The sequence below is a fragment of the Cydia amplana genome, chromosome Z, assembly GCF_948474715.1.
Source record: "Cydia amplana chromosome Z, ilCydAmpl1.1, whole genome shotgun sequence".
NCBI classification, from domain to species: Eukaryota; Metazoa; Arthropoda; class Insecta; order Lepidoptera; family Tortricidae; genus Cydia; species Cydia amplana.
Genome location: NC_086096.1, coordinates 15,809,609 through 15,832,646, shown reverse-complemented (window position 1 = coordinate 15,832,646; position 23,038 = coordinate 15,809,609). Strand labels below are relative to the sequence as shown.

Sequence of the window (23,038 nt, the reverse complement as noted above, 5' to 3'; positions counted from 1 at the left end):
GCGGGGCTAGGGCTCCTCCTGGTCGTCCTCGTGGTCGGCGGCGGCGCTGTGGGGCGCGGGCGCGGGCGCGGCGGCGGCGGGCGCGCGCCGGCAGCGCGGCACCAGCGCGTTGTACTCCGCCATGCCGTAGATGAGCACCGCGAACCCGAGCAGGTGCGGCCAGTGGAACACCTGCCAGCGCACCGCCAGCGACACCATCCAGATCACCAGCGTCCTGCAACACGACACAACTGCATTAATACTCCGAAGACACATGCCTATGCCTTTTTAAGATAAATAAAATATTCATAAATAACATATGTATATTTAGGTAAACACACTAAGTGTGTCAAGGTTATTTTGAATACCTCGCCCGCTTAGCAACTTCTAGTGCCGACTGTACGTAGCCAAGTAGGTACATACCTTACGGAATCCAGCACCATCCTGGTGGTGGCAGACATCTCCTTGGTCACGCTGATGCCGGCGAAGTTGAAGAAAGCGATCGAAACGATCGTGCCGAGAATCGCCACCAGCAGCACTGGATTATTTCCTGAAATATGCAATTACGAATATACCTATATCATATTTTCTTTTAAAATTTGACAGATTACAACTAATTTAGAATAAAATTTCCTGTAGAAAATATAATAAATACGAGAATAATATGTAGTTACTTATTTCTTTTGAAAGGGGGCAAAGTTGTTTAACCCCTCGTGCTAATATTGATAGGTACCCGAGCAATCAAAGGATTCTAAAATTGAACCACGAAAGAAGAATCTTAAGCGTTTTGAGGATTTCAAAGCATAAACAAACTTTTCTCCCGAGTGAAGCGCAAAAATTTGCACTGCGTCAACACGAATAAAAAACTGTAGGTAATCCAAGTGAACGTTATTAAATATTTAAACTGTATCATCAAAATCACTTTAAAGGCAATTCTACTAGCCAACATGACAACTTTCTCATCGAGAGCTCATACAAACTGATGGTGTGGTGAAAATGGTTTTGAGCATTTTAATTCGATTTAAAAATACTTAAAAATCTATATTAAAATAATTATTTAGTAAAATAAATCGTGTGAAAAAACGCCATACAAAGTGAATATGCTCACTGAGTTGAAATACAATGCTATTATTTGTAAGCTGAAACATTTATTGTAAGATCGAAGAACGCATTACATACAATTAAGTTGAGTGAGTTAAAATCGATTTATGAATTCTAGTAGTAGCACAAATCTGGTTCAGTTTTTTTCGATGAGGTTGTATAACCATGCACTTATGGTTTATTCGGGTCGGGAATCGTTAAAGATCTGCGTTACTACCGATAGATCACTAGGTAGTACATAGGTATACAGGGTGCCATTTGAGTCGTGATCAGTAATATGTTTTTCTAACTCCATAAACAACGAGCAATTTAATACCCCTACTCTTACTAAAATCAGACAAGATTTTTTAATTTTTTTTGTTTATTTTTTGTCATTTATTTTACTTTTACAAGTGGCAATGTGGTATTTAACCAGCTTTGTAAGATATTTCAAATGAAAAATTAAGTACATTTTATTTCTAACTGGGACAAATGACAAAATTGATGTCAATGACAGTTCCGATTCAAAGAAGCGATTCAATTTACTAATTTAAATATCTTAATAAGCCGTTGTAATATCCTAAATCCACTTATAAAAATAAAATAAATGACAAAAAATAAACAAAAAATAAAAAAAATCTTGTCTGATTTTAGTAAGAGTAGGGGCATTAAATTGCTCGTTGTTTATGGAGTTAGAAAAACATATTACTGATCACGACTCAAATGGCACCCTGTATAGTGTAAAGGTGGTCACCTATCTGCACCAGGCCGTCGATGGCGTCCTCGACGGTGCCGCGCGCGTTGTGCCCGAAGTGCGGCGGCGCCGGCGTCCAGTAGAACACCCCCAGCAGCGCCGACAGCGCCGAGAACCCGAACACCCCCTCCCACCCCACCGCCTGCAGCGGCGGGATGTTCAACCCTGACACAATTCATAAATAATAAATATTATGGGACAATCTTACACAAATCGACCTAGTCCCACGGTAAGCTCAATAAGGCTTGTGTTGTGGGTATTATCATGCCGCGATCAGAAAGGGATTAGAAATAACAGATTTCCATACACTTACGTCAAAATCAATATGGATTGACAGCTATCTCAATCCCTTTCTAATCGCGATTCAGTAATACTAGACGACGACATATATGTCACCGTAAAATTGTAAACACTCGTCATATTATAATCTCGCTAGTTACATTATAAACTGACGGTAGGGAGATTATAATCTAACCTAACCTAACCTACGTTAGATTATAAACTAACGGGTTCACAATCTTACGGTGTCATATACAAATACATATAAGTACTTAAATACATAGAAAACATCCATAACTAAGGAACAAATATTTGTGATGAACACACAATTAAATGCCCTTACCCGGATTCGAACCCGGGACCTCCAGCTTCGTAGGCAGGGTCACTACCGACTAGGCTACATTGGCCGTTGAACAATATGTACATTAACCATACAATTTTTATTTTTATTACCTTCTGTCTAACCAGGCCATATAGGGGGTTATTGAGTAAGGTACTTTAGGTACTTAGTTTTATCGAGTTCTAAAGTTAGTGTTGAACATTGTAACGCAGCAACATAACGATATGTGGATATGGTTACGGCTAAATAACATATCATAATGAACACGTCGAGCGTATGCGCACAAACTATGTTAAAGATAAATGAGTAATCAAATATAGGTAGTTACGTCATAGTAGCATAGATCAGCCATGTTTTCTTTAGTACAGGAAAGCCACGATACATGGACATAGTTTATTTTTGAATATTTTTTTACTTCCACGTCTTTTACAAAATGTAGTAAAATATTAGAGCTACAATCATTTACCTAACTAAAACAAAACGTATTATCTTCAAAATATTAGCTTTGATACGCAAGCGTTAGTTAAAATTATTAATAAGTAATATACCGCACTTACCGCAGTAAAAAATTGTCAAAGTAATTTTTGGCCACCCTGCGTTAGTACGTACGTAGTGTACGTACCTAAATTAAGTACATAGCTCTTAGTCGGACCAATAAAAGTCTGCAGCGGATTTGATAGCCCACGCAGTGCAAGTGTAATTTACACGTCATAATTTCATAGAAGTTTGACGTTTAAAATAACACTTGCACTGCGTGGGCTATCATATCTGCTGCAGACTTTTCTTAGTCTGACTCTAGAAAGTATTTTTGTATACATTAAATAAATAAATAAATCATTTATTTCAGACCAAGTAGATCTATAGTTTGTTTTGTTAGTTAGAGTATCATATTAACTATGTTAGTGGCACAATACAATAACAAAAAAAAAATGAATAATAGAAAAAAACCGGCACATTATCACCAGCATACCTCTAACGTATTTCTCTTCGTAGACCATCTGGCAGGAGGTGATGACCTGCGCCACGATGATGAGCAGGTCGCCGGTGATGAGGCTGTTGGGCCCCTTGGTCTCGCCGGGCTCGCGGAAGATGGCGTCCGTCGACCCCACGATCACCAGCCCCAGGATCACGCCAGCTAACAAGTACGTAATACAACATTTGATGGCAATTCTACTTTTAGCTACTAACTAACCTCTAGCCGCCCAGAGACCTATAAAACGGTCTCCCATTCCATTCTAATTCAAATCTTTATTTTGACAATTCCAAATTATATTTGTCTTGGCAAGTTTTGACGTCTGGGCAGCTAGAGGCTAAAGCTCGAATAAGAATGAACATTCACCAGAGAGAGATAGAGAGAGAGAGAGAAAATCGAGCGTTGTACGATAAAAATATGAACCAGTACACCAATGTAAAAATATGAACAGTACACTCATTTCTGATAAATGTTCAATTATTAGAAAGAGGACACGAAAGTATTGCTTGTTTTTACACTAACCGGCCGTTTAATGTATTACGTAGGGGCATACTTTGAATAAAATGCCCACCCTTATGGTGGCTACCTAAGGCTTTTTCAGATCATTTCAACTACACTAGCATGATTCATTACTTATTTTTGCACTTAATAAGTACTTCAGTCTCTTTTTATTACTTACTGGCTGTCAAAAATCAGACTAAATACTATTTCATGATTTTAAATTTTACTAATTATGATAACTGGATATAAAAGTGTCCGGAGCTGCGTATTTTCAATTTATGTGGTTACTTGTGGAACGAAATACACATTGTCTCAACACAATAGCTGCCTATCACGAGAACATGCGAGGTACTTACATAAATGATTTATGCTTTAGCATAATCTACCACACAGCGGATAGTATTACTCACAATAAATATTAAAGTAGGGGAAGCAGATTAAGAAAATACCTTAAATACATAAATTCGAATTGTTATTTTGCTAAAATACCTACTCATAAAAGGAGTACGGTTTTGCCAAAGTATTTATAGTTATATTTATACCTATACCTATTGAATTATTGACCTAAAGTCTATTTTTTTATTCGGTAGATTAAAATGACATTTCATAGTATGAAATGACATTTTACGTTCATACTATGAATTGTCATTTCAGTCTACCGAATAAAAAAATAGACTTTAGGTGATTCACTATTTATTAATTAGGACAGTAGATATTCATAATATTGTTTATATAATTATGACTCATTCAATACTTCTGCAATGTTTCCGCACGATTTTGACACGAATATGTTTCCGGTTACATGTATGTATTTAAATGGAGTAGGTATATCTTATACCTTTACCTAAACGAGCAATTCTTGTATATTTATTTATTTATATGTATATATATTTTGCGGATCTCGGAAACAGCTCTAACGAATTCGATGAAATTTGCTATATGGGGGTTTGCGGGGGTGAAAAATCGATCTAGCTACGTCTTAATCTCGGGGAAAACGCGCATTTTTGTGTTTTTATATGTTTTCCGAGCAAAGCTCAGTCTCTCAGATATTTTGTTATTAATATTGCGTGAGAGACTAAGTACTTCCATCATAATTGTTTTGAAAACGGACCGTTGTCGTGCCGTTCAAAGTATCGATGCTTGTTTTGAATGAATGTTGCCGGCAGCGTAGCCTGTCAACTCTAAACATTCCCAGAGTGGTCACATTTATAAAGTATTTCACATTTGGCCCATCAATGTAGTCTTGAATACGTGTGGATAACATAAACAAACGCAGGCTATGCATACAATGACTGACTACTGGCATCATACAATACTGCATTAAATTTAGTCTCATTTAATAGTAGTTTATGCAACAGTGATATAATAAGGGTTCTTAAAATTCAAGGGTCGAAGTTACAAAACGAGACGTAGTCGAGTTTTGTAAAAAAAGACCCGAGAATTTTAAGAACCAATTATGAGCTGTTGCATACATTACTTTTTCTATGACAGCTGCAGCAAAAAAAAAAAAAAAAAAAAAAAAAAAAAATATTATTAAAAAAAAAGAGTTATAATTAAAAAAAAAAGAGTTATTATTTAAAAAAAATTAAGTTATTATTTAAAAAAAAAAAGAGTTATTATTGTAAATGAAAACATACCTCTTTCAATCAAGATGATCGGAACTTGTATCTTTAAAAAAAATAAAGCAGTTGTATTATACTCATAAGATGACTGCTAGCAGTCATCTTATGAGCCTATAGACAAAGCATTCAAATGACATTGCTTTAGATATCACTGTCAGTCATTTAATTGACACATTTAAGTGCTGGAGTAGAAAAAAGAAATAGTTTGTTTTTTGTTATTTATATTTTAACTGGACCTCTATAGTGACATGTCTGTTACATCTATCTATCTATCTAATACCTTTAAACGAGCAATTCTTGTTCATTTATATATTTATTTATATATATATTTCGGGGATCTCGGAAACGGCTCTAACGATTTCGATGAAATTTGCTATATGGGGGTTTTCGGGGGCGAAAAATCGATCTAGCTAGGTCTTATCTCTGGGAAAACGCGCATTTTCGAGTTTTTATATGTTTTCCGAGCGAAGCTCGGTCACACAGATATTATGATTTTAAAGACGTACGGTAGAAATACTTTATCTGGATCTTAGGCTAAACTGGAATGATTTTTCATTATTATGAATTAGGTCATAGACATTAAGGGCGGACATTATGATATCACACACCCTGACAGAATTATAATAATATTACTATACAAATATATTAATCACTACATTACGTAAGTAGGTATATTATCTGTGCCATGTGTGACTACTCTGAGAGAAACATCGCCATCTGTAATATCAGTATGCCTTTATGATTACTGTTACAAAAGCAACTCGGGTTTCTAGAAATGATTCATGTAACTACAATTAAAACATAGAAAAATTGATAATACTTATTGTATGTAGTTACACTGAGTACCTATAATAAGAAGTATTAATAACTTTGCACAGATGTGTAGTTATGTCTGATACATAGGCTTTTTATTTTAAATTTAAAAGGACGGACATAGAAAAGAAATACTTTCTGTGAAATACTGGTAATACGAGTTAACCGCGGGCCTCCGTCCCCGCGGCCCCATCCAAGAGACTGTTAAGCACAGGCGGAACCTATCGTATACAGTGTGTTAATGCAATACGACTAATAAATGAAACCATTAACTAAGAAGTTTTTTAAGTTACCTACACTTTTTATGAGCAACTCATTTTTGAAAATGTATCGAACAGCAATGTACTGCAAACATTACGAGACATAACATGACATGATATTTTTAAAGCTCGTATCTCGTAACTTGTATGTTGTTGTACATGTACATTGCGGGCCGAATTATTTTGTATGGTTAATATTTTTATTGTATTTCTAAGCAAAATTTATCTCAATATACTTCTCCTATGTCCTATGCTAACCACCGTTTAAATATTGGCCCGTATTAAATGAACACACTGTAAACTGTAAATACTTTTTCGCAAAAGCTTTAAGATTAAAACATCAAATTATGTTTCTTGCAAGTGTTTCGTGTTCCACTCTAGACACCATGAAATGAAGTTACTACACATTTTGTAATTAAACCAAGTATAAAATAGTTAAAACATAGCTAACATTTTATACCCTATGCCTAAATTTGATTTCTTTACGTACCAGAGCTTTCAATTATGATTCTAAATCAACTAAGTAATTAAATTAAATACTGATAGACAGATCAATCCGATTTCAGTAAAACAAACCTAAATGCTGTCAGTACTTTTAGCACACTTAGTACCTGAATAGGTAACATAATATTTATAGTATACTCGTCAAAATAAAATAAAAACTAGTTTTAAAGTCAAAAAGACTAAGCAGTCTTTTAGTTGTAGGTTGGCAGTTTACATCTAGAAACATACCTATCCCGGCCCACTCTCTCTTGATGATTTGTTTGTCGAGGAAGATAGTGGAGAATGCTGCCACAAATATAATGACTGACCCTCGAAACATTTGAAAACTGCTGGCGTATGTAAGTGTCAAGCCCACATACATGATCGAGGTCCCCACCTGGAACATTTAAAGGTTTTCAGTTTTAAAAACAATATGTTATTATGGTAATTGTGAATAAGACATTGAATTTTTTTTGTCATATTTACTAGGTTCTTTTACAGTTACTCTCAAAGCTTTTTTCATTTTTTTACCTGTAATTACTTAGATGCAAATGTTGATGTTATATTGCATTATTTATTTTATTACAAAATGCTTCAATACTTTCAATCACAACAAATGACCTTTAATAAAAATTAACTTTACTGTAGAGGTTATTTTGTAATGAATCACAGTGTGTAATTTTGGCCCGGCTGCGGCCAAGTGGAGTTTATGTGTTTATTCGAAAGAGCTTGATATGGCCAACAACTGATAAAAAATCCGACAGTAAATTTCTGTATACTTTTGTAGTAATATTTTTTTTTGTGAAAGGTCAACGACCTTAAGGTAAAATAATAAGTTTTTTTTCTCCTAAAATATAATTGTTTCCATTATTGTTAGTACCTTATGTAACGTAACAATGCATTATCTATTCGTATAAAAAAAATAGGAAATGTAACTGTAGTATTATGAGAATTATTTAAGATTTTCTTATTTTCACTTTTTATTGATTTTTAATTTAACCTTGTGTTGGTCGCATTTTATTCTTCATTATAAATATGAACAATATTGTTGTTTATTATGTCCTAAAAAATTACACACGACAATGGAAGGGGTAGAGAGATATAGCGTTTCTAAGTATTTTAGAAATTTCTATGGAAATAGGGTTGTCCAAAACTAAGTACGAAAATAAATCCTATTAAGATTATAAATGTGAAAGCTTGTATGTTTTGATGTTTGTTGCTCGATCACACAAGAACGGCTGAACTGATTTAGATGAAATTTAGCTTAATGACCAATCATCATTAATCATCACAATACAACTCTTCAGATGATAATACGATATTGTTATCTTCGTTATCGTCAGTGTCCCGTTCAAATTCACTACAAGTATCCTCAATTTGCGGTGACGAGTCGTCATGGATACGTACGTTATCCATGGTGGGTCTTAAAAGTTACAGAACTTTTTCTGGAATGGCAGAATGTTTTCGTTTTCTTTGTCTATCGCCAACAGACATAGTCGACAAAAGAGGGTCAGATGACTCTAAAGCTCGGTGAAACAAGTCAAGGACAGTGGTTTTGCGGTCTAATTTGCGTGTATGGTGCTCTCGATCATAACGCCAAAATTTGTTCCTTGATTCACCGGCTTGTTCTGAGAGCATTCCAATTGGTATGGAAATAGATTCTATGATTTTCGCACCATGTATTAGTATTTTATGAACCGTGACGATCATATTGTACCAGCCATATTTATTGACGTATTTGCTAGCCAAATTGTTACAAAATACCTGAAATTTCATAGAATCTATTTCCAAACCACATGACAATGCCACTAGAATAGTATGTAGGTCGTCAAGAAGCCATTCTTCGAGTCCTAAAATATTGGCAAAGGTCTTTCGATTTGATTCTGATAAAGCAGTACGGGCAGTATTACCATCATTAGTTGTTCCTGAGTTGGGCCGAACTACGTCAATCAACAAACCCATTTTCTGTCTGATATCATGTTGGATTTGTTTTTTTCTTTCTTCCACAAAACGAGCTTGTGGCGATTTTTTAGCTAGTCTCCACTTTTGAACAGCAGGGTGATTTTTATAGCCTAAATGTAATAAAAATTCGAATATTCTTATCCAGGCGTGCAATGGGCTAAGCCCGTGCATTAAAGCTTGAAAAATAAAAGTTATGAGTGATTTAATGATAAAAGTAATATAATAAACCAAAATTAACGATGTTATTTATGAGCAGAATCAATGAATATGACTGAACATGATAATTAAATTTCCATAGAAAAGTTAGTAACAACCCTAAACCAAAATTTTAAAAATTCATATCTCATCACCCCTTCATTTTTATGAGCTGGCATTTAATATACAACTATGTTATTATGTGTACATTCAATCCATTAAAAAATAAAATGCGACTATTAGGGCACTGTCCCACAAAAAAATATTTTTCGTATTTGGTAAAAACTTTAATTGTGTCTTAATATACCGTGTTTTTTATGCAGTTTTTTTGCAGAGTTATGGCTACAAACTTGTTTTATGAGAACATATTTTATTTATTTGCATATAATATAAAATGCATTTTTATGGTTTCTATGGGGTTTTCTCGCAAATCAAAATAACTCCGAAAATAATTATAAAAAAAACTTCGGTGTCTTTGTCAAACCTCTAAAATAGTAACAGCTATCAATTAAATACATAAACCACACATGACCGCAACCAAGCCAAAATTACACACTGTGTGAATGTAGCAGCTACATTATTAGTACATTGTAGCTGATAAGTTTCTATATTAATCAATTCCAATTCAAATTACAGAATATCAGTGCTTCATAACTGATCTCTTGTTTGTATTCTTGAACGACCGGGCATGAAGCATAAATACATAACCACAGAAGTATAAAATAGTTGTAGTCTTTATCTATATTATAAAGTTGTTTTTCTCTTGGACAATGGTAACCATGACACTGACAACATGACACAGTTAATTCACCCCACATTCAAAAAGTTGTTAAACAGTAAAACATATTTATCCACTATTTAAGACTTAATACAAACATACTACCTAAAAAAAGTATTGATAAAACTGGAAACATTCATAAATGCAATATAACACTTTAAACTCTTGTGTTTTGTACACATATTTAATTACACAAACGGGTAAAAACAATGAAACGATATCGAATTTAAACTGTTGTGAGTCATACTAACATTAAACCTTAAAATTATTCAATGAAACTATATTGCGGTAGACCCGTTTGTGCAATTAAGTATGCATAAATGCAGTCTTAGAGCACTACATATATTAACATATGTAGAAAGCCACTCAATAATAAAATTACATAAATAAAATTAATAAAAATAACTCACTAAATCAAACATTGCAGCTGGCATCAAGATGAAGGGATTAAAACTTTGGTTGCCCTGTGTCAGTTGGTGACCTCCTGTATTCCGGGTCTTAAAATATATCAGTTTGAATACAAGTAAGCACAGCATTTCACCGAGAAACATAGCTGCTGCCTGAAAACACAAAACAGTTACTTTTTTATGATTCATTATCATAGAAAAAATATTTAACAAAAGTCATTGTTAAATATTATAAAAAATATGCTTTTTTTTATTAAACAATTAATTTCTTACCTGTAAGAAAGGGTGCTCGAAAACTCTAACTACACCATCTGATCCCTTTGATTGAACTTTGTCAGCCCACTTAGTGCTCAAAGTGTTGATGGACCCCGTGACTACCATCATCAGGGCAAGGAACTTCTGGTATCCTGTCCAGGCCATGCTGTAAACCAAATGTTACATTATGTGCATGTATACCCTGACAGTCTAATGTTTTATTCAATATATATTATTCAAGGCCCCTGTCCACTAATAAAACTGAATAAAATAAAAAGCATTTATTCAGACAACGCATCCATAGGTACAAATAACACAGATAGTCTTTATTATATCATACTTAGTCACAATCACAAATTCATAAATAAATATAATAAGCCTTCCGTTAATAAAATAATTATATCCAGTAAGACAAACTAAGTATCAATTGGTTAAAATAAAACAAAGGAATGAGACTAAATTAACTTCTGTTTTGTTTGTGGCTACATTGCAGAATATCGTATTAGGTTAATTAGGTACGTTTGTTTTTATTATAGACAATATTTGAACGAACAATATACTTACTTTTAACTTAATAAACACTCTGAGCTGTAGATAACCGTACAAACACTAACAAAATTAGATAACTTTACTCAGCATTTCTATACAAAGGAAACGTTTTCATACACGATAAGGTTAACTCGCGAGACGCAGACTCGCAGTACTCGCACCGTTCTTTGCGACATAAAAATAGTCAAAAGTCAAATGCAAGGCAAAATGACGTTGACGAAATTGACAGTGACAGATGTCATGACCGGTAGGAGATTACGGAAGAAGTACTGTCAAAAGTGTCAATAAATAAAATACACTCTATTATGATGAAAATAAAGCATTATTTCGCTTGGTATAGCGACACGGAAGGAGGAAAATATGCTGTGAGCACAGACAAGACATCCTCTAGACTGAGCATAGTAGCGCTACCCCCTCTGCCACAAATATACGGTAGTTTTACTTCATTTTCGAGTCAAAGTGTCTTTGTGTGACGTCCGTGTCTTTGTACGGACCAATCACGGCACGGTACTCGCTCACCTCGTCCCCCGCACCCCAGTATTTTTGGTAGCATCGGATTCATGAAATATTTGCTCTAAACGCCGTCTAGAGGATACCTAGTCTATGGCTGAGAGAGAGCCACGGGGAAACAACGTATACTTGGTCAACCAGATCTTGTCAGTAGAAAAAGGCGGCAAATTTGAAAAATGTAGGCGCGAAGGGATATCGTCCTATAGAAAATTTGAATTTCGCGCCTTTTTTTACTGACAAGATTTGGTTGACTGTCTATAGTATTATTCTCTCTGTCTATGTTTGAAATGAGACAGTCCTTTAACAAACTATAAATGGCGGTGACATAGGGACAGACAGACGGACGGATATGACGAAGTTTAGTCCCTTTTTTGCCATTTTGGTTATGGAGCCCTTAAAAATGATCCATAGGTATTTCGACATCCATAATTGAGATATGGTCACTGTAATATTTGTAAAGCCCTCTCCACACTCATGTGCGAATCGCGGCGCGAAGCCGCGAACGCGAGTGTGGAGTCGATTTTTACAGATAGCGAAATTGACTCCACACCCGCGTTCGCGGCTTCGCACGCGATTCACGCACATAGTCTGGAGGGGGCTTTATGTGCATAATAATAAAAAGACGGTATTAGTACAATTACAAAACTTTTATTTATTTTAAGTACTACACTATAAATATAAAGAATTTAATGTGTGAGCTTGTTTTATATGACGACACACTCGTGGGGGAAGATTTGTCCGTAATGCAAACGCGCAGTGGGGCATGCTGAAACAAAACGCAATTAGATTAGGTACCTATACTTGGTCAAGCAAATCTTGTCAGTAAAAAAGGCGCGAAATTCAAATTTTCTGTGGGACGATATCCCTTCGCGCCTACATTTTTCAAATTTGCCGCCTTTTTCTACTGACAAGATCTGTTGTTTGACCAAGTATAATTAGTGCACGATATCTATTCAGGGTAGCCGCGAAAATGGAAGTTCGCAAATTACGGGCATTTTTCTCTTTCACTCTAATTACGCCTTCATTTGAGTAAAAGAGAAAGATCCCCGCAATTTGCGAGTTTCGGTTTTCGCGGTTACCGTGAATGGAGTACATATCATATGTACGTAACGGGTAAGGCGGTCTTCAAATTGGATGTGGTTACGCAGCAGTGTGATAATCGCATGATTGGCGCGACAGTATCTCGCGGCGAGATAAAGTATAAACTACCCGTCTTTTTCTAATTATGTTAATAAACTCTGGAACGGATTCTGCTTCGGGCGTTCGAGTGGTGCACGTGCGCGGAATTGTTTTCGTTGTTTTTCGACTCAAAAGTCGTTTTTTTGAGCGTAATACCTGTATTTGTGTGTGTTTTTGTCCTTTTGTGCCGTTTAGTGACTGTTTTCGTGATCGTATTGTAAGTATTTACGTTTAAGGGAGAAGGCGGCATTTACTCGCATGTGAGCCAGGTGCCCCCTTCTCCTTGGCTCCGCAAAATGGAGTCCGACCAATTTGATCCAGGGATCCCTGAATTTATTGAACACCCACCATCACCCGCTTACCACATGGAAGTTGAGGATTCACCGGCTGCGGTTTCCCTTGGTCAAATTTTCTCTCTAACTACCCCTACTAAATCTGACGTTGTTTTAAATACCCCGTCCAAAGACCCCAAATCCAACAAAAGCTCCAAAAAAAGAGAAATTGCTGAAATTATTGCTAATGGCTCTGGCTCGGACAAACAGGACGAAACATCTAAGATCCCCCGTACAGAGCAACATTTACCGTCTTTTTCTAAGACACCCACCCCACCTTTGAATACCGCTCCCTCCCAGTCGCTTAGTGTAGCCCCACCTGATAGTCAATCTCCTCCCCTATCACAAGGAACCCCGAACACAGGTTTGGTGAATAATGAATCTCAGTCTTCCCAATCAAATTCTCAGAATATCACTCTGACCCCCCCCTCCCAGTTCCAAACACGAAATGAGTACCTAAACTCAGATAAAGGCCCTTTTATCGTACACGTGGCCCGCGAGGCTTTGGAGGCCGACTCCGGAGCCTACTTGCACCCGGTTAAATTTGGTCAGTTTCTTTTTACAAATGGCGTGACTAATATGAAGGACGGCGGTATAAAAAAGATAGGTCGGAACAGGCTTAGCATCGAATTTGTATCTGCTGCCGGTGCTAATCAGTTTTTGTCCAGCTCTTTGGCCTCCAATAATTGCAAAAAGTTTATTCCCTCCTACCACATATCGAAGACTGGAATCGCCAGAAATATCCCCACAGATTTTTCAAACGATGACATTCCAAATTTAATCAGGACTCCTTATGGCTGCGGCAAGGTTGTTAAGGCGAGACGGTTAAACTTCAAAAAAAGAAATCAAGCGGACAACACTACCCAATGGGCCCCGTCAGAGACGGTGGTGTTGACATTCGATGGTCAAATTCTCCCTGACAAGGTCTTCCTTTTCAATTGTGCGTTAGAGGTGGTTCCATATTATTATCCGACTGTACAGTGCTATAAATGTTGTCGATTCGGCCATGTACGAGCTCAATGCCGCTCCCGCCCTCGCTGTTTTAAATGCGCTCAACCACACGAAGGAAACGAATGTTCGATTGATCCTCCTACTTGTCTTAACTGTTCTGGAGATCATAAGGCCACAGAGAAAGTTTGCACGGAATACACTAGGCAACAGCAAATTAAGAGGATTATGGGCGATGAAAGCATCTCATACCAAGAGGCAGAGAAAAAGGTTCCTAAAGCCCGCAAGCCCTATAACGAAGCTGCACAGACAACCTCGACAACCTCGTATAAAAAAACTGTTTACACTAAAAAAAAAGTCCCTGCCCCATCAAACCCTCATGGCTATGACCAGCAAGCCCACAGAGCGCTAATTGCAGATTATAATGCCCCCCAACCCGCCAATGGCGTAATGTTCAGAAATCCTGCAACCAGCTCTAGTTCTTCTCCGGTTGCACCAGCGCAGACTCAAATGATGTCTTTACTCCAGCTCTTGCCTATGATTAATTCGCTCATCTCGTCTCTAGTGTCAACTCTCCAGCAAAATGCTGTCACTCTACCGCCCAACGTTGCCAATATTCTAATGAACTTATCCCCCTTCCTTTCTGGTGGCCCTATTTTTGGGCCTTATGAATATGGCTCTCAAGTTTATTCAATGGAACATCAGGAGCATCAGCCGCAATAAGGCTGATCTCCTGTATGTCATTCAAAAACACAACCCTATCTGTATAGCTATTTCAGAATCCTGGCTAAAACCCGATTCCCATTTCAATTGTCCTAATTATATCTGTCTGAGACAAGACAATCCAAAAGGTTACGATGGCTGTGCCCTTTTGATCAGAAAAGATATTGAATATTCCATTTTAAGCACCTCATCTCACCCTTCGTTTTATATTGTTGCTTGTCAAATTTTAAAATGTACAGTTGTATCTGCATATATACCTCACCCCTCTACCAGAATTGTCGAAGACTTTTGGTCTTTTTTGGAAAATATCCCCGGCCCTTATCTAATTCTAGGTGATTTCAACTGTCATCACACTCTATGGGGTTCTCACCAAAGCAGTGCTCCAGGTCGAAAAATGCTCGAGATAATGGATTCTCTCAATCTGTGCTTGTTGAACGATGGCCGTCCCACCCGACGCTCTGCTCCATCACAGAACCCCTCAGCAGTTGATATCTCCATTTGCTCTCCTTCTCTGGCTTCTCTTTTTTCCTGGGATGTCCTGCCCCACAGTTTTGGCAGTGATCACTTGCCTATCATTATTTCTTACTCTTCTGGCTTTAAAGCTCGCTCGGCTCCCGCTCCTCTACAAAAGTTTAAGATAAATAAGGCAGATTGGCCGCTTTTCTCTGTTACTACAGAAAATAAAATTAATTCCTTGCCCCCTGTCTCACAATCCAACTGTCTTCAATGTTATACTCTATTTTGCCAGGCCCTATTGGAATCAGCAGAAGTTGCCATCCCTCTTAAAAAAAATTCTGCTAACCGTCGTCTCTCTCTACCCTGGTGGGATTCTGAGTGTACCTCCCTTGTTAAGGACAGGAAAGCTGCCGAAAGGGCGTTTTCGGCTGAAACGACCATGCAGAACTATTTAAATTTAAAAAAGGTGCAAGCCAAAACTAAAAAAATACTACTTTCCAAAAAAAGGGATGGTTGGACGAAGTTCTGCGAATCTATTTCCCCTACAACTCATCCTTCCGTCGTATGGCGAAATATCAAAACTTTCCGAAATGCTTGTTCTTCTTCTACTCCGCCCTCATCTTTTTCCAATTCACCTTCTTGGTTGGACGAATTTTCGGACAGATTGGCACCTCCGTATGTGCCTAATCGGTCCGAACTTCCGTCCAACTATACTGATCACCCTGATAATAACGACTTCCTTTCTTCTCCTTTCCATCTCTCCGAACTGCGCCTTGTCATGGATTCTCTTTCCGACTCTTCTCCTGGCCCCGACGGTGTCTCCTACTCCTTTTTAACCAGATCCAGTTCCGCGGCTATCTCTTACTACTTGAATCTGATCAACACCTTCTTTATCTCTGGACTGGTCCCAGACTCTTGGAAAGAACAATTCGTTATCCCGATTCCCAAACCGGGCAAGGACTCTAACCTTGGAGCATCGTACCGTCCTATAGCCCTCTCGTCCACTCTTTGCAAAGTTATGGAGCACCTCTTGAAAAATCGTCTCGATTGGTTTTTGGAAAGTCGAGGTATCCTTCCGCGTTTCCAGTTTGGCTTTAGGAAGGGGAAAAGTGTCACTGATAGTCATAGCATCCTTTCTACCGATATTCGCCTGGCATTCTCTAGGGGTGAGTCAGTGGCTGCAGTTTTTCTGGACATTTCGGCCGCGTACGATAACGTTCTCCTTTCAGTGCTCAGAGACAAAATGTCCCAGCTGAGTATCTCGTCTAAGGCAGTTAGCTTCGTCTGCAATTTGCTGATGTTCAGAACCATTCGCGTGAGATGGCAGGGTGAAGTACGGGCCATCCGCCACACCTGGAGGGGTCTCCCCCAGGGTTCAGTCTTGAGTCCGATCCTTTTCAATATTTACTCTTTTGACTTGCACAAGTCCGTAAACTGGGCCTGCAGAGCACTACAATATGCGGATGATGTGGCAATCTACTGCACGGACAAAAGCCCATTTCGGGCTGCGGATATGGTTAACGGAGCGTTAACATCATTAGGGTCTTGGTTGAACCTACATGGTCTCTCCCTTTCCTCTGCTAAAAGCTCGGCCATTGTATTCTCCAGAAGTCTGACCACCCCACCATGCCGCATAGTCTTTAACGAAGAACCCATTCCCATAGTAGACTCTGTGAAATTTCTTGGGGTATTTTTTGATCGCCGATTTGTGGGGTCTTCTCATCTCTTATACATCGCTAAAAAGTGCGAAAGAAATTTGAATATTCTAAAGGCTCTCTCGGGTGCTTGGTGGGGAGCCCACCCATACTCACAAAAACTCTTATACAACGCTTTTATCCGCAGTCTATTAGACTTTGGCACTTTCATTTTCGAACCGTGTAATAAGGCAGCGCTTACCGCATTGGAACGCATCCAAATGAGGGCTCTTAGAATTGTTACAGGCGCCATGAGACCATCCCCAAACAGAGGCGTTCAAGTTGAATGTGTGGATCCCCCGTTAGATCTAAGACGACAACTCCTCGCAGACCGCTTTTTATTTGGAATTTCTGCCCTTTCCTCCCACCCTCTCCTCCCAAAACTGCGTCTTCTTCAATTATACTGTACTAGTAAAGCATACTGGCACAATAAAGAAAAGCCTAACTTAGTTCGCAGCCTGGAGAGACTAACTGCCCTCAGACCTCCCATTATGAAATCTTCTTCTCTCCCTATGTACACCGTTCCTTTCGAAGCTCTCACTCATTCTCCCACAGTGATAACCAATATTGGCATCGAGAAAGGATCTACATCGGCTAATTCAATTTTTTCTAAATTTGTTCACACTCGCTTCCCAGCTTACCGGCTCTTCTTCACTGATGCTTCTAAATTAACGGACCAGGGCTGCGTGGGAGCGGCCTTCCTCCTTGCAAATTCTCACATCATGGCAAAATTTAAACTTCCTCCCGAAGCATCTGTATTTTCCGGTGAATGCTTGGCCCTCTTAAAAGCCCTAGAATACATCCTTACACATAAGCTTCCCAAATCTGCTATTTTCTCAGACTGCCTCAGTGCGCTCCAATCCATTTCGCTTCGCCCTTTTAAAAAATTTGCATGCAACTACCTTATTTGTCAACTAAAAAATTTTACGTATAAATGCCATTCAGCGGGATTGGAAGTAGTTTTTGTTTGGATCCCTAGCCACTCGGGAATAGTAGGTAATGAGAGGGCGGACAAAGCAGCCAAAGAGGCTGTCCTTGATGGCGATGACTCCTTCTTCAAAATATACCCACCGGATGTTCTGAGTATCCCTTTTAACTACACGAGGAAAAAGTGGTCCCTCCGCTGGTCCCGGGCTAAGAAATGCTTCTTTTCAGAAATTCAACCATCTATCCCATCCCGTCCATGGTTCTTCAAAAATAGATCTCTTTCCAAAAGACACACTAGTATTATCATTAGACTCAGGTTAGGTCGCGTCTGTTCGTCCGAGCAGTTATATGAATTTAAAAAGAAAGATTCTCCCATGTGCGATTGTGGTAACGAGGTTGGTAATATCGACCATATTTTCTTTAATTGTCCGCTTAACAACAAACCCCCCGATCTATATTCTAATCTACCGAAACTTAATGTGCCGTTGCCTACTAACATGGCTTCCCTTCTATATCTAACTAATAATAAAAAACTTATGTGCGTCGTAAGCAAATTCATGGCTAAAAACAACATAAATCTATAAATGTCCAAGTTAGAGATATATATGTACATATGAAACTTATACATTTATTTCAACGTTCCGACAAATTGGTTCTAATTTGGTGGTGGTAAATGTTAAATTGTGTATGTCGTATTTTGTTCCAGGTATTACCCACTTTCATGTTGTCTTTCGGTACTCTTGTAACCTACCCTCTTGTCAGCCGTGCGAAGCTCGTTACTCGATTTTGGCAGAATTGTGCTTAACTGCGCGGTAGCCATAGACAAAAGAGTGAAGTGAAGTGAACTCTGGAACGCTGGAACTCCTGCCGCGAGTAAAGCAGTGATAAACTAAGACGATGGTGAAGTAGCTGTTGGACATTTTCAGTAGGTACCTAATGCATAGGTACGAAGTGAACATACGTTTTTCGCAGTAGTTTCCGTAGAAGCCGGTGCCCTCGCACTTGCAGGCGAAGCCCGGCGCCAGCGCGGTCTGCGCGCAGATGCCGCGGCGGCACGGCCGGCGGTTGCACGCGTTCGACCCCTGCTCTGTTTACACAAACACCATATTTAGTGGGCAGGGAGAGGAGATTGATTCGTCGAACGGTGATCTGATGTAAGCTCTCTAGAGTTATGCTCAATGAATGTAGTGGTACCTACCTGATTTTATTAATGCCAAAATAAATATGCCTTGGACAGAGACAGATGGGATGGGCATGGCAAGTCTATGGACTAACAGTAGGTACTATAGGTACCTATTCAACAAAGTTTCCAAAAAGTCGTAATTTCAGAGTAATCTTAATTAATCTTAAGTAATCCTATTCTCCATAATAGGAATTTGCAAGAATTTTCTGCGATCTTATTACTCGTAGGTATATTCATATTGATAATGTATGGTAGGTCGACATTGGAAACTATCCGTCTTGGCTCACACTTTTGGCTACTATCTGTCGAACGGATCTGCTACTCTGGAATTAGATTAACATTTTGCAGCGGCTTCTTACCAGTGAGGTCTTTATTACAATCGGTCAGTGAGTCGTACGGGAGCTCCCTCTTGCAGCCGTAGTAGCACCGGCACTTGTTCTCCACGCTGATCGTGCATCCATACTTTCTCTGACTCGGGTCACATGTCATTGCGTACGCTGAAACTAGTCAAATAATAATGATTGTACTGTTAAAACAATAGTTATTTGTACAACAAGAGATCAAAGTTTGATATTTCTTCGAGTGCTTATTTTGAGTCCCGTGCAAGCGAAAGAATCTATACTAGATTCACGAGCGTAGCGAGTGAATCTAATTTAGAATCTTGAGCGTAGTAAGGGACTCAAAAGCGCACGAGATGTAAATAACTTTGATCTCGTGTTGTTCACAAAACTTTTCACCTCAGCAGTGAGAACATATTAGAGAACCCGAAAAATGTATTCCTTCTTCATCACTTGCCTATTCACTCATGTTTTCTTAAGATATACCAACAATTAAGTTTTCACCTCAGCAGCTCGAACAAGGGTACTTTGCTACTTAAAATCAGTGAGCAAATTCGCATTTTGCTCACTGTTTTTAAGTAGCAAAGTACCCTTGTTCGAGCTGCTGAGGTGAAAAATTTATTAAATTATTATTATTAGGTAATTTTAAAACAAAAAAGCAAATTCGACGCAATATCGTAGGTACAATATAGGTACCTACTAGGTAAGAAGGGGTGATTGATATTAACATAATATATAAGTACAGTCGCCCTCAGATATATCGGAGCGGCCAAGGTGTTCACAATATCTGAACGCGCACTCCAACGCTCTGACAATAGAGGCGTGTTCAGATATTTGTGCGCGCCTTAGCCGCTCATATTTCTGATGGCGACTGTACATACTCAAACATAAAGTATTAGCACACAGACAGCGGTGACGAGTAGGTACTTTAAGCTACCCAACGCTGCAGTTTACATTGGAAGCTACTCGTAGTTGGAGTTCATTTACATTAGAATAAAAATGGGACGTAATATCATCTGAAATGCCAAGGGCGGATGATGATAAGAACTTACAAAGAAATCAAATGGCCAGTGTTTTTTCTGTCGTAGGTAAATGAACTCTACCCGGACTATCGATTCGTTGAATGTCGATATAAGTTTAATCATAATAGCTAGAGTTGTAATTCTTAAGTTAGTCAACATCTACTCGTACTCGTAGATACCTACCTATGCGCAAATGTCCTCTTATCCGTTAGATTGGCAATAGAATAAGTAGGTAGTGGCGTGTTCAGATATTTGTGAGCACCTTTGCCGCTCCGATATAATACATCTGATGGCGACTGTACACAGTGTTGGCCGAAAAATTAATGCCATTGACCATTAACCATTATTTATAAATTGAACCGTAAACTCCGTCCGTTACGGTTTACGGTTCAATTTGTACTGGTTAATGGTCAATTGCAATTAACGTTCGGTCAACACTGACTGTACATATTATAAAGTAACTGATAGAACTAGGTACATATTATAATCCTTCTTAATAAACAGTATCTTTCCTTATCGGAGTAGGTGATATCGTCGGGATCAGAGTGAACAAGATCACCTTGTTTGTGAAGAGAGGTTAGAAACAATGACCCGTGGTCTGCGATCCGTTATAAGGAATCCTCATCTGTTATTTTATTAAGGCCTCGATAATATAATGTTATATTAATACAATCGTCCTCACTGTTAACTGAAAAATCGTAAACCTTGTTATAATCACACAAGGTTATAGTCAAGAGTTACCTAGTACATATTACCATAAGGACCTACATTGATAAAATGGCTTCCGAGCGATTGCAAAATCTGGGGTGGACAGTCTATATTTAATAATTTCTATCTTAAACAGTACATGTGTGTTCTGTTTTCAACTAAAATCAAAGGATGAACCTATCTATAGGTACTTAGCGTAATTGGATGAAAAGATTATTAATTAAAAAAGCAATCTCGCCCGGGAGAGGCAATCAGATCAAATCTGGCTAGGTCAAGATAATATCATTCACTTCGATCTTCGTATCCTTAATTAGGTATATGATATGGTATTTGGTTTCTTAAGAATGTGTAGGTATGTTATGTAAATAGGTTAACTTAAAATCCAACCACATTTTGAAATTCAACTAATAGTTATTGCTAGTTTTTATTATGTGAAAAACTGTAAGGTACATTGGGGTAATTTCAACAACGAGATAATCTTGAAAGTCGCTAATATTGACCAAACTAGAGGCACTTTATACATTAGTTTACACTTACGCTACTGCAACGCTTACTAACACATCTTGCTTACTGTTCCTACAGTAGAACATGCTTCTAGTTTTGTAGATATTAGAGATTTTCAAAATTATCCCGCTTTCGTAGTTACCCCAAAGTAGCTCTGTCTGTCTGTCTGTTAACAGATAAACTTAATGTGTCAAACTTTTCGGAGAATGAACCCAGATAAGAATATTTTTCATATAGCCTTTAGTAAAATCGCGTTGCATAGGTACCTAAATTCGCATTAATAGAGCGTTGGGACGCTCGGCTGGTATAAGTTAATCGGTACCTAGCTACTTATAGTAGTATTATTATAGATCTACCCAACTACAACCATTCATCGATGAATAGGAAATAGGAATAAGAACCTTACTATGTTTATGATCCATCAATATAAAGACACACAAAAACAGGAACGAAAATTAAATATTACTTTTACGTTACTTATGCTTACGGAAGAAAACTGTAAAATATATCTGTTTACAAATTTTGGATAATTTTATTTTAAAGACGAATTAAATTTACCAGTTTTGTTGTGTATATTCTTAAGAATAAGTTAGCGTGGCCAGTGTTATTCAGTAAGTACATCTACTTCTACTAGGTACTTACGGCAAAAGCAGGCCAGGAGGACCCCGAAAAGGGCAGTGATGGTCAGGCGCATGTTCGCTGGAGTATACGGGCCGCGACTGCCGCCGGCGGCGCGGCGATACGCAACTTCCTCCCCAATGTGAACGGCCCCCTATCAGCATATCTAGGGGCCCGCGTAAACTACGACCTCTTTATTCCATTTATCCAATCTTTATTTTGTTTATATGTTGTTCAAATTAACGAATGGTTGCGGTGTTGATCATGTGAGCTATTGGAAATTATGCACCAGTAAGAGGCCTAATATATTATGTATTAAGTACCACAGTGACAGTAAAATGTGATATCTAATATTAGATTGTCTTATGTACCAAGATAAAACATATCAAAATTGATTTCCACCTGACGATTCCACTATTCGACTGATTATTTTTAAGTATCCATAACTCAAACCTAAATAGCTTCTGCCCGCGACTTGTCTGCGTGGCATGATGATCATATGATGATAATAAAAACAATCCTATGTCCTTCCACGGGCTTCAAACTATCTCCATACCTCATCGGTTTAGCGGTTTAAATATGAATAGATAACAGGCAGACAAACAGGAAGACAGACTTAACTAACTACCTACTTTCGAGATTAATTTTATCATCAATAATTGATAG

General features: G+C 38.1%; 2 protein-coding genes across 2 annotated transcripts; both read right to left on the bottom strand.

Moving 5' to 3' along the window:
* LOC134661179 (solute carrier family 35 member F6) lies at window positions 1-11,336 on the bottom strand. Its single transcript, XM_063517142.1, has 8 exons — window positions 11,246-11,336; window positions 10,700-10,847; window positions 10,430-10,579; window positions 7,334-7,481; window positions 3,403-3,567; window positions 1,814-1,978; window positions 403-529; window positions 1-214 (listed from the first exon to the last, which is right to left on the bottom strand). The coding sequence occupies exons 2-8, from the start codon at window positions 10,844-10,846 to the stop codon at window positions 7-9; spliced, it is 1,110 nt and encodes a 369-aa protein (XP_063373212.1). The 5' UTR covers window position 10,847; window positions 11,246-11,336; the 3' UTR covers window positions 1-6.
* A 1,036-nt stretch (window positions 11,337-12,372) lies between these two features.
* On the bottom strand, window positions 12,373-22,532 carry LOC134661062 (protocadherin-like wing polarity protein stan). The gene is made up of 4 exons (XM_063516960.1): window positions 22,397-22,532; window positions 19,542-19,685; window positions 18,961-19,086; window positions 12,373-12,506 (listed from the first exon to the last, which is right to left on the bottom strand). The coding sequence occupies exons 1-4, from the start codon at window positions 22,446-22,448 to the stop codon at window positions 12,445-12,447; spliced, it is 384 nt and encodes a 127-aa protein (XP_063373030.1). The 5' UTR covers window positions 22,449-22,532; the 3' UTR covers window positions 12,373-12,444.
* Between the last annotated feature and the right edge of the window lie 506 nt (window positions 22,533-23,038).